Raw genomic sequence first — 12485 nt, forward strand, 5'->3', positions numbered from 1 at the left:
TCTGACCCTCGAAGCTTAAAAGCACCAGTGGCTGCCAGGAGAGAGAGGGTTTTCTCCGTGTATATCCGTCAAACGCCCTGTGAGAGGAACAGCCTGAAGATCTGCTCATTAGCACATGACACAGAGCTAAAGCTACTCCAAACCCAACGCTTATTAAATCTCCCTGACAGCGCTGTTAACAGTGTTTAACGCTTATGAGACACTGAGAGTACACTGTAAAAAAAATATTTTCATGATTTTGTTATCACAACTTTTTATCTTTTGTCAAATCAACTTCAATAACTAATGTGTGAAGATAACATACTATTTTGAGTTTCTGTTTATTAAACCATTCTTCTTCATTGTATTACCTCAAAACTTTAAATTACAACGAACTCAAATTTTTAAAGCAACAAGGTAACTTGCTTTTTTAAGTTAAACCAACATATTATTTTTTTACAGTGTGGATGAACATCCAAAATACAGGACATGACAGCTAATCAGTGGTAAAAACAGTACATTTTACATTAACAAGTTATTCATAGGAGTTTTTGTGATACTGTATATCTATTTAAAGTCTGTTTTATTAAATCATTTATAATTGTATTATTTGTAATTATTGTATTAAATTATGTGTATAAATCATTTATTTTTATAAACTTATTTTATATTAATTTATAATGTCTTTATTAAGATGTTATAATATTCAGATTGGATTTAAGATTTGGCATGCTCTGGTAATTAATTTATAATTCATTATTATAATTGTTATTTTAATATTGATTTTAATACATTCATTTTATTAAATAATGTAATGAAATAATTGTATTTTAAATAATTTATTTTTAATCAATTATTTTCTTAATTAAGTTTTTATATTGTACAATTATGTAATTATTACTTAGTAAGATGTTATAATAATATTCAGATTTAAGATGTTGCACACTAGTTATATTTTAATTAAATAATTATTATTTATATATATATATATATATATTATTTGTATTTATTTATGTTTTATTACTCATGTTAATACATATTTTTTTAAATAATGTAATAAATGTATTTCAAATAATTTATTTGAACAAATTATTTTAATATTTAGTTTTATATTTTACATTAATTTAACATTTCCTCAGTAAGCTGTTATAATAATATTCAGATTGGATTTAAGATTTGATATGCTCTGGTTATTTGTTAATTTATTTAGAATAATTTATTTAAAAAAAAATATTTATTTTTAATACATTATTTGATTATTTTTTAGATTTTACATTAATAAAAAAAAGTCCTTAGTAAGCTGTTATAATAGTATTCAGATTGGATCTGATGCTCTGGTTACTGAAATATAACCCTAAAAAAAGTATACAATCATATACAATATTTACTAGCTTTGTCGTGTATCAGAATCTCTGATAAAGTGTTGCCCCATCCAGAAGAAAACATTGGGCCCATTCACGGCTGCTATGATGTAATTTCATATGTGTCTGTTTGTCAATAGCAATCAAAAAGAGCAAGCAGCTCTCCACAGTGTGTAAGCAGATAGCAGTACACACACTCACACACACACACACACACACATGCACCATTACCCTCACCGCCAACCCCTCGCTCGCACACGCAGCTCGGCCAATTACCCGCGGGGTCAAATGCAAAAGTATGCGGTCATGCTCAGGGTCACGCGCACACACCCGGTCCATCGCCCGGGGTGAGGAGCGCAGCGCGACGGGTCTTCATCTTCTCACCTCAGAGCATCAGAGAGACGTGCGGAGCTGCTGAATAATGCATAACATCACCAAACCTGCAAACAACATGATGCTTAGGACTGGCTTACAGTACAAAGATTAGATTAAATATATATATTTGGTAACACTTTATAATGCATTATAAATGTGCTAATAATGAACGCTGCAATGCTAGTTAAAATGCATTAGGCTATAATATTTGCAGATTGCTTGCTATACATGAAATCGGATGTTCATCATGTTTTTAAAAAAACTATACTTTCTTAAAGGAGAACTCCGGGCAATTTTTAAGTTAATCTGGATCGTTATACCTTTGTGAGTTCTGTCTATAGAAAGAAAAACTAACCGGATTGGTGTTTGCAACACGGAGCCGCTACCGCTAATGCCCAGAGCTCACTCAGCTAACGGCAGTTATGGGGCATATTCATAAAGAGTGTGTGTGCCTCTTAACAGACACAACATGCTATTAAAATGTCTGTCCAACATGAACAGGGTCCTTACATGACAACAAGATGCGTTTAGCAACTTAGCCATTGTTTGATCATTTGATATAACGATCCAGATTAACTTAAACATTGCCCGGAGTTCTCCTTTAAGAGTGTTAAACAAAAGCATTATAATGTGAACCTGAGACGTTTTATACTAAGTTAGGATTGTTTTCTCTATGAGGCAGTTTGTATTGTGATGTGACGTTACAGTCAGATTATATTTCAATGAGTACAACATGTTTTATTTACTCACCAAAGCTTATTTCTACATGCATTTTCTGCTTGTTGAGTGTTAATGTTGGACCCTGATAGCTAAAATAAAATTACAATCATATTTTTGCTAATGTACCAAAGTTCAACTTTCTGCAAACTCGCTGACCCCAGATGAAGATAGATGAAGTCTTCCAACACTGATGCACTTACTCAGTCCTGCAGAGAAAGCTCTGGCGCACACACAGTCTCTCGGCTGCAGATGGCACACTGCACATGCTACGCCTAAATCTACTTTGACACGTGTCTCCCTTTGGACAGCATGGGCAATATTGTAAACACTGTGTGTTCATGACAGCCATCTGCCCTGAACCGAGTTCTGTGGACTTTAAACTGAAACTCTCTGAGCATTTGTTCACTTCACTGGTGACAAGTTTGGAATAATGTTTTTTTAAAATAAATATCTTCTGCATTTATTTGCTAAAAATACAATAAAAACTGATATATTATTACAACCAAAAATATCTGTTTTCTATATGAATATATAGTAAAGTGTAATTTATTCCTGTGATCAAAGCTGTATTTTCAGGATCAGTATTTCAGTGTCACATGATCCTTCAAATAGAAATCATTCAGAAATCATTCAGAAATCATTCTAATATGCTGATTTGATAGTCAATCATTATCAGTTATTAGTGGTGCTCAATTTTGAATAATTGAAAAAGAAAAGCATTTATATGAAATTGAAAACTTTTGTAACATTATAAATGTTTATAATGTCTTTATCGTCGCTTTTGATGAAAAAAAAATTATTCACCATTGGTAAATTAAAGTTTTAATTTATCTCGTTCTTTTTAAATCTTACTCCAGACTGGGGTGCGTTTCCCGAAAGCATCGTTAGCCAACTATGATCGCAAGTTCCGTCGTTATCAGCATAGTTCAACGATTTGGTGTTTCCCGAAACCATCGTTCCAACGAACGTTCGCAAACAGCATCGCAAACTTGTGTGGTTGCAACGACAGCTCTGGAGCTGTGGTTAGAAGCATAGTTTCTAGTTTACATGAGATGTAGACTGAATAAATCCTTATCTTTAGCAAAATAAGCAAGCTGACATTCAGTACAACCCGTATTTTTTATTTAGAATACATACAAATGTAATTTACGTCTTTTAGTTTGTCAAGAGATTTAAAGCACCGTTTTTGAAGACTGCGCATGTGCGAACGTGCTCAACGTAAGAACGAGCCAAATATTGAGTCTGGTAATAAAGCAAAGTAACTGATAAAAATTTGAAATGGTCTTCAGATGCCATGTATGTAACTTATATGACGAAATCTAGCGTTAATTCGATCTCAAACAGATTAATTAAAAAAAGTTATTAGTCCACCACGTGCGAGACGTCATAAACCGACGTGGTTGAACGATACTTTACGACATTCGGTTTCGGGAAACACTCGTGACTAGCTAGTTGATTTCTCCAACGATGCATCGTACTGTGGTAGTTAAGCAGTGAGCTATATAGTTGTACGGGAAACGCACCCCTGAATGGTAGTTAATCTCGGTTTCCACAAAAATATGAAGCAGCACAACTGTTTTCAACATGGATAATAATCATAAATGTTTCTTGAGCATCAAATCATCATTAAAATGATTTCTGAAGGATCATGTCTGAAGGACAGTGGAGTAATGATGCTGAAGATTCACAGGAATAAATTACATCTTACAATATATGCACATAGCAATCAGCTATTTTAAATTGTAATAATATTTCGCTGTATTTTAAATAAAATAATTGCAGCCTTGGTGAGCAGAAGATGCAACTTAGAAGTGCATTTATTTAACATTTTAATGCTCAAGGCATCATCTCTCTCTCTCTCTCTCTCTCTCTCTCTCTCTCTCTCTCTCTCTCTCTCTCTCTCTCTCTCTCTCTCTCTCAGGATGATTCCCGCCTCTCATAAGTTGTTCACACTGAGCGATCTGGCCTCGTCGCGGGACTACGAGCTCTGCGTCCTGGCGGTCTACGACGACGGCATCACGTCTCTCACCGGCACGCGATTGGTCGGTTGCGTGTCCTTCGCCACGGAGCGCGAGTTTCGCCACTGCCGCTCCATCCACGACCAGTTCCTCGGCGGTACCATGATCATCGTCATCGGTGGGATCATCGTGGCCTCGGTCCTCGTCTTCATCTTCATCCTGCTGATGAAGTATAAACTGCACAGTCAGCACTACAAGCAGAAGGCGGCCCGCGTCAGTAACGTTTGTTCTCAGACCAACGGAGGCCAGCAGGGGGCGTCATCGGGCCCTCCTCCCAGATCCTCGTCCTCCTCGGGATCCGGCCACAAGCCCTCCGCCCCGCTCGGGTCGGACCGACCAGACGGGCCACACGGCCTAGACGGGGGTTACGGGGCGCTGAAAGGAACCACGGTTGTGGACTTGAACCCGGAATACGGGAAATCCGTAAAAGAGGACGACTCCATATCGCAATAACACAGGGTTCAATCCCGCCTCCCTTCCCATTCTCTTCACACCTCAACCCATTCAGTTTTGTTTTCTGTTGCCACGTCTTACTGAGGATTTCTCCTGTCCAAGGTGAGGACGATTATTTTGTTATTTTATTCTCCTCTCCTCTATCTGTTAAGGATTGGTTGCTAGGCAACTGGTTGCCAACGTGATAGAATCTCCCCTCACTACAGTGCTGATGCAGAGATTTTCCAGTTCTGTTAATTAGACCTCCTTTAATGGATAAATTACAGGCGTACCGGCTCTGCTGTCTGTCTGTGTCAGGGCAACCGGCCTAAAAAGATTTCCCGAACGGTACGGTGCGCTTGAGATCACTATTTAAATTGATAGCTTGACAGTTGTTAAGCTCAATAGCAAGCATTTGAATTACAAAGGCGTAAAATGTAAATGCTATTCCTAGTTGGGATGTTTGCAGGGAAAGTCATGTGGTTTGCACATTTCAGTACATTAGGCTCATGTGTATGCTATGCATATCCCTGCTGAGTTCCCAATACTGCTATTCTCCTTTGCGAGATGCAGGTCATGCGTCTAAATATTGGTATTTTGCAGAGACTGCATCTGAATTATCACTTCATCACATTATTATGAGTCCAAACCAGAGTTAAGGCTTAATACTAGGGGTGTTACGATACTATCATGTCACGATTCGATATATATCACGATACTGAACTCACAATATAATATCATTGCGATACTCCAAGACATATGGTGAAAGGTCAACACAAAAATTAACTGTTAAAATGCAAAATTTGATATTACATTGTGTGTGTAAATGAATATGCTTGGACTCGGTGGTGGAAACCCAAAGCACAGGACAATAATGACACCAGAATAACAATATCCATGATTCTGAAGCTGAAAACATAATTTTTTTAGACGAATATGCTTACACTCTTTCACTGACTAGATATATTTAAAATAATGTAAGCCACTTTTTACTGGTAACATCAGACATTTAACATTATCAGAACCCACAAATATTCCCCCATTGCATTATTATACATTATATTCAACATTATATATAGTAGTTTAATGTAGTACTGACACTAAACTCTGAAAACTTTAATTTTTATTTTATTTTTATTTTTTATTTTGGGGCGAACTATACACAATACATATTGTCACTACCCACGTTGCATTTTTGTATTGTGACACAATATATTGTTACACCCCTACACAATACACTAGGCTTTATCCATTTGCAGACTTTGTAAATGGTTATATTCTTCTTATTACTTATTCTACTGACCCGAACCATAATCTAGTCTGCTAATACTCTTATGACTGCTAGTTGACATGTAGTTGCAAAGTTATATATAGTCTGAAGTTGACTATTGAAATAAAATGTAAAGCACAACACATCTAATCTCATTTCATCTGGGGAAGTACAGTAAAAAAGACGACATATTTTGCTTCTTGTTAAACCGACCACCAGCACACGGGCATTGGTTTGTATTCGAGTTGTATTTGTATTCAGTCAAAGCCCTGACGCCTTTGGAGGCACAATCTGTGTTGGCCTGGTTCCTCAATCTTACAGCAGTGTGGATAATACACAGCGATGGACCACCTCAGCTCTCCGGTTCAAGAGATGAGTCCATTTAACATAACCAGGAGAGAGCCATCTCGGTGAATTGGTCACGGATGCCTTCGATTGAGGATGAAGCGTGTCTGTTCTGCGGGAATTAAACGACCGATATCTGACGCTGAAGTGTCTCTCAGAGGAACACAAGGCTTCTGTGGCGAGTACAATTAGGGTGAACAAAGAGTGATCACATCTGATCAGGGTGAACGACTTCTCAAGCTTATGAGATAAATCACCTTTTTTGACCTGCAAAAAACGTCCATCTTTAATTCCAGAGCTCGATTTGATTTTGAGATTTTGAACCAAAAATCAGCACCTCTGGATCATATTTCGCTTTATTCGTCTGTAGCCAGGGTTTGAAATTAACTTATTTGCTTAGTTACGGGCCAATCAGAACTTCTATTAGTAAAAACAAATATAAATGTCAGACACAAACCAGATTATAATCCATGAATTTACTGTTTAGACTTTAATATACTTAGTATTAATACTGATTTTCTGAATCATTGCATATACCATACAAATATTAGTGATTTATCTTTTAAAACAGCAATTATTTTAAAATAACTGTATTGTGTATGAATAATTATTTGTAATAATTTTTTACAAGAAAAATATAATATGTGACGCTGGATCACAAAACCAGTAACAAGTCGCACGGGTATATTTGTGGCAATAGCCAACAAAACATTGTAAAATTATCAAATTTTCTTTTATGCCAAAAATCATGAGGATATTAAGTAAAGATCATGTTCCATGACGATATTTAGTAAATGTCCTACCGTAAATATAGAAATATTCATTTGTGTGAGTGAATGCAGCACAATCGTGAACATAAATGCACAACTTTAAAGGAGATTTTCTCAATGTTTCGATTTTTCCTCAGATTCCAGATTTTCAATAGTTGTATCTCGACCAAATATTGTCCTATCCTAACAAACCACACATCAATGGAAAGCTTATTTATTCAGCTTTCAGATAATGTATAAATCTCAATAAATAAATAAAATAGCCATGTGACTGGTTTTGTGGTCCAGGGTCACATATAATAATAATTAATTTTATAATAATAATGTTTTTCATTAATTATGAATTAAATGCATACATGTGCACGTTTTAAAGATGTGACACTTTGTTTTCCTTTGTTCTGCAAATGCTATACACTCCTTCATCGTTTATGAATCATCACTCGCTGGTTATGAGTTTTTGGAGTCATTTATGAGTTACGAGCCAGTGAGTTTATATTTTGTGTTATTATTTTCAAACCTGCCTGTAGCTCAATTGAGTGCCGATGATCTAACATTTTTGATGGACCATAATTGATTAAAATGCAGGTCTTGTTTCTAAAATGAGAGCACAAGTAGAGCTCCTTCTCCTATTAGCTTCTGATGGATTTACATTTCCTTTTGCTCAGCGTGAAATGGGACAGATTAGGACGTGGAGGGGATAGAGATACGCGGCCTGGAAAAGAGCTACGGAGATAGCAAGCGCACTATGATGGAAGAAAAAGGGTTGATATGAGTATTGTGATGGGGGTTTAGAGATTGAGATAAAAGGGTAAAGGCCTAGTCTCTCAGATATTGAGACAAATGGGTTGATCTGTGGGGTGAGATGTTGCAGAATACCAGAAGACCCATAGTGGAAGGCAATTACTATTTGTTCTCCGCAAAATGAGCCGCAAGCTCTCTTCTCCTTCCCTGCCAACAGCCGCTGCGAACCCGAATCCCTCCAGGCTGAAGCAGGGCACGCTAAAAATAGCCGTCTGAATGAGGCCTAGCATTAGCGAGCTCACTGCAGATAACTAGCTAACCGCAACATATCAGTCTCTGTTAGTTCTGCACCAAAGGAAAGTCTGAGTAAATTGATGATGGTTGGAGTTAATGAAGTCGTTAAATGTCCAATTAGCATGCGCTATGTATAGTCACTCGCTCTGTCTGTTTATGCAAGCTCAGCCGGTGTTGTTTGCGTATCCTTGGGTGCCGTTTCCTCTATACGGATTAAGTTTAGTGCGATAATATTTGCTGAAATGGCAATGCTAACGTGTATGTTTGCTGAACAAAGCCAAGCTACAATTGCAATTATAAAGTTAGTCATTTATTTTACATAATTTATTTATTTATATTTACATTTATGCATCTGCCAGCTTTTATCCAAAGCGACTTGCTTTGTCACATTGCAAGATGTACATTTGATCAATCATCTGACATGGTTAGCGCCATGAATCTACTGTTTGAGTTACAGGAATTAGTTAGTTAGTACGTTGTTTGGTTGGTTCCCCTAGTGAAAAGATAAAACTATACCAAAATGTATTTAAAATATACATTTATGTCATACTAAGTATACTACAACAGCCATATTGCCCACTAAAGCTAATCAGGGCTGAGCCTGGTTAGTATCTGGATGGGAGACTCCTGGGAAATCCAGGTTGCTGCTGGTAGAGGTGTTAGTGAGGCCAGCAGGGGGCGCTCACCCTGTGGTCTGTGTGGGTCCTAACGCCCCAGTGTAGTGACGGGGACGTTAAACCGAGGTCCTGAATCTAGGATGTCCTTTGAAAACGAGAAGGGGTGTAACCCCGTCATCCTGGCCAGATTTACCCCTTGGGCCCAGTCCATCATGGCCTCCTCATCATCCCCATATACTGGTTGGCTTCATCACTGTCTCCTCTCCACCAGTATGTGTGTGTGTGTGTGGTCGGCGTTCTGGCGCAATATGGCTGCTGTCACATCATCTAGGTGATGCTGCACATTGGTGGTGGTTGAGGAGATTCCCCCCCCCCCCCCCCCCCCCTCCAAGTAAAGCACTTTGAGTACCAAGAAAAGCGCTATATAAATGTAAAAAAAAAAAAAAGTTAAGTCCATTAACATATTTACTGACATTACGCTTGAGACTTACTGATATAAAAATTATAGTCAGTCAGTGAGTGAGTCAGTCAGTGAGTGAGTGAGTCAGTCAGTGAGTCAGTCAGTCAGTCAGTCAGTCAGTGAGTGAGTGAGTCAGTGAGTCAGTCAGTCAGTCAGTCAGTCAGTGAGTGAGTGAGTCAGTCAGTGAGTCAGTCAGTCAGTCAGTCAGTCAGTCAGTCAGTGAGTGAGTGAGTCAATCAGTGAGTCAGTCAGTCAGTCAGTGAGTGAGTGAGTCAGTGAGTCAGTCAGTCAGTCAGTCAGTCAGTGAGTGAGTGAGTCAGTCAGTGAGTCAGTCAGTGAGTCAGTCAGTGAGTCAGTCAGTGAGTCAGTCTGTCAGTGAGTGAGTGAGTCAGTCAGTCAGTGAGTCAGTCAGTCAGTGAGTGAGTGAGTGAGTCAGTCAGTGAGTCAGTCAGTCAGTCAGTCAGTCAGTGAGTGAGTGAGTCAGTCAGTGAGTGAGTCAGTCAGTGAGTCAGTCAGTCAGTCAGTCAGTCAGTCAGTGAGTGAGTGAGTGAGTGAGTGAGTCAGTCAGTGAGTGAGTCAGTCAGTCAGTGAGTGAGTGAGTCAGTCAGTGAGTCAGTCAGTCAGTCAGTCAGTCAGTCAGTCAGTCAGTGAGTGAGTGAGTCAGTCAGTGAGTCAGTCAGTCAGTGAGTGAGTGAGTCAGTCAGTGAGTCAGTCAGTCAGTGAGTGAGTGAGTCAGTCAGTGAGTCAGTCAGTCAGTCAGTCAGTCAGTCAGTGAGTGAGTGAGTGAGTGAGTCAGTCAGTGAGTCAGTCAGTCAGTGAGTGAGTGAGTCAGTCAGTGAGTCAGTCAGTCAGTCAGTGAGTGAGTGAGTCAGTCAGTGAGTCAGTCAGTCAGTGAGTGAGTGAGTCAGTCAGTGAGTCAGTCAGTCAGTCAGTCAGTCAGTCAGTGAGTCAGTGAGTCAGTCAGTCAGTCAGTCAGTCAGTGAGTGAGTCAGTCAGTGAGTCAGTCAGTCAGTCAGTCAGTCAGTCAGTGAGTCAGTCAGTCAGTCAGTCAGTCAGTCAGTCAGTAAGTCAGTCAGTCAGTCAGTCGGTGAGTCAGTCAGTCAGTCAGTCAGTGAGTCAGTGAGTCAGTCAGTCAGTCAGTCAGTCAGTCAGTCAGTCAGTGAGTCAGTCAGTCAGTCAGTCAGTCAGTCAGTCAGTCAGTGAGTCAGTCAGTCAGTCGGTGAGTCAATCGGTCAGTGAGTCAGTGAGTCAGTCAGTCAGTCAGTCAGTCGGTGAGTCAGTCAGTCAGTCTGTGAGTCAGTCAGTCAGTCAGTCAGTCAGTGAGTCAGTCAGTCAGTCAGTCAGTCAGTCAGTCAGTCAGTCAGTCAGTCAGTCAGTCAGTCAGTGAGTCAGTCAGTCAGTCAGTGAGTCAGTCAGTCAGTCAGTCAGTCGGTGAGTCAGTCAGTGAGTCAGTGAGTGAGTCAGTCAATAATTTGTTATCTTTATATTTATTTATTTAATAAAATACATTTTAATTTCTTTAATCTTTTTAATTTAAAAAACGTTGAAATAAATTGTTATTATTTTAATGAATTTTTGCTATCAAATTCTTAAAAAAAAAGCTATTATAAGCTAAAGCCCTTGAACATTGCACACTCACTTTATCAGAGGAATGTCTTCTGCAAGAGTTCACTGTATTTTCCCTTTGAATGCATTGACGCTCAGACCTCGCTTATGGCTTTGTATTTCGTTTGCAGATTTGAATAACTGTTTAAATGTGTTATGCTGCTGAAGCTTATCTCTTGCCTCTGTTGTTTTTCAAGGCAAACTCACAGTCTGGAAGCTAAATGCAGAATGCCAGATTAAATGGGATTGGATCCAATCTATTAGTAGGACAAGCTGCGGTCGGAAGGCAGATACAACAGGCTCTCCGTGTTCAACTCTTTATGCAACTCTCCCCAGACCGTGGACATTATTATCATTATTATTATGTGCCACTTGAGGTTAATGCCCCGAGAGAGAAGAACCATCAAATCATTTCATGGGAAGAGACAATGAAACTCTTTGGGAATACGTTGCGGTTGTTTTTTTTGTGAAGATGTGGGAAATGTTATGACAAAATATCAGTGTTAAATAGCAGCTCCGATCTCCACGATGGTCCCGTGCCAAAGGATTGAGTCGTGTGGATTTAATGTTCTCCCGCAGGCCCGTGTGGATCCAGACTTATCAAAGTTCGATGAAATATTGATGAGTCGGTATCAAGTTAACATTTGTGGACCTTCTGGAGCACTTTATCATGGATTCCTCTGTATTGTCTCAGCTAATGACTCTCTCTCTCTCTCTCCCGCTCTCTTTATTGGGAAACTGAACACTTGGATCGATATCCAGCTGATTAACAAACATGGGGAGTGTGTTCTTGGGATCTGGAGATTAGGTCAAACAGGAGAGACACCGGCAGAACATTGATTATCACAATGCACTAAAACTTTCTGAATCTGCCGTACCGACAGGGATTGACGGTAAGGCACTTTTGAGGACTCGTCACAGACGATGTGAAAGCAGCGCTAAACACACTGAAATAAATACTGTTCTTTATTCCCTCCAATTGACCGTGGACGTATTTGTATGTGAAGTACACCTTCAGCCATCTCTGATTTTAATCATTTGATTTCAAGGAGAAAATAATAAACAAAACAAAAAAATATGGGATGGAATTTTATGCTTTCATAGGTACTCTATGTGGATTTATAAAGAAATAAAGTATTTTTCTTCAAGGCTTGTGGAAAAGACTTTTCATTAACACGTGATTTAAAAAAATAATAATTCTGCGCAGTGGTTTGATTATTTTCATAATGAAACATATTGAAAGGCTTTTTTCTTCAGGGCTGAGTGTAATGGAAGTTAAGTCAAGCATACTGCAAATCATATGCTAGTGATTTTCACTCTTATGCATTACTCATAATCTCAATATTCTAGAGAGAATGTTTATCTTGTTGCACTATGGAGTGTCAAATGTTTACAAATGCATGGATTATTGTTAGCCAGAGGCGTTTATGCTAATAGAATGAAGCCGTAATGACTCGCATCACCACAGGATGTCACTGCACACACACTTGCTCGTGTC

The 12485-nt window shown here is 38.8% G+C and overlaps 1 protein-coding gene across 3 annotated transcripts in view; it reads left to right on the plus strand.

Moving 5' to 3' along the window:
- The window catches only part of LOC307002460 (leucine-rich repeat and fibronectin type III domain-containing protein 1-like protein), a 174254-nt gene extending 162121 nt beyond the window's left edge, over positions 1–12133 (plus strand). For all 3 annotated transcript variants that reach the window (XM_079620083.1, XM_079620084.1, XM_079620085.1), the window contains 2 exons: positions 4357–5008; positions 11185–12133. In XM_079620083.1, the coding sequence (XP_079476209.1) occupies positions 4357–4906 (550 nt within the window). In that variant the 3' untranslated portion in view covers positions 4907–5008; positions 11185–12133. The remainder of the gene's footprint in view (positions 1–4356; positions 5009–11184) is intronic.
- The last annotated feature ends 352 nt before the right edge of the window (positions 12134–12485 follow it).

The sequence above is a fragment of the Phoxinus phoxinus genome (genome assembly GCF_949152265.1).
Source record: "Phoxinus phoxinus genome assembly, chromosome: 8".
NCBI classification, from domain to species: Eukaryota; Metazoa; Chordata; class Actinopteri; order Cypriniformes; family Leuciscidae; genus Phoxinus; species Phoxinus phoxinus.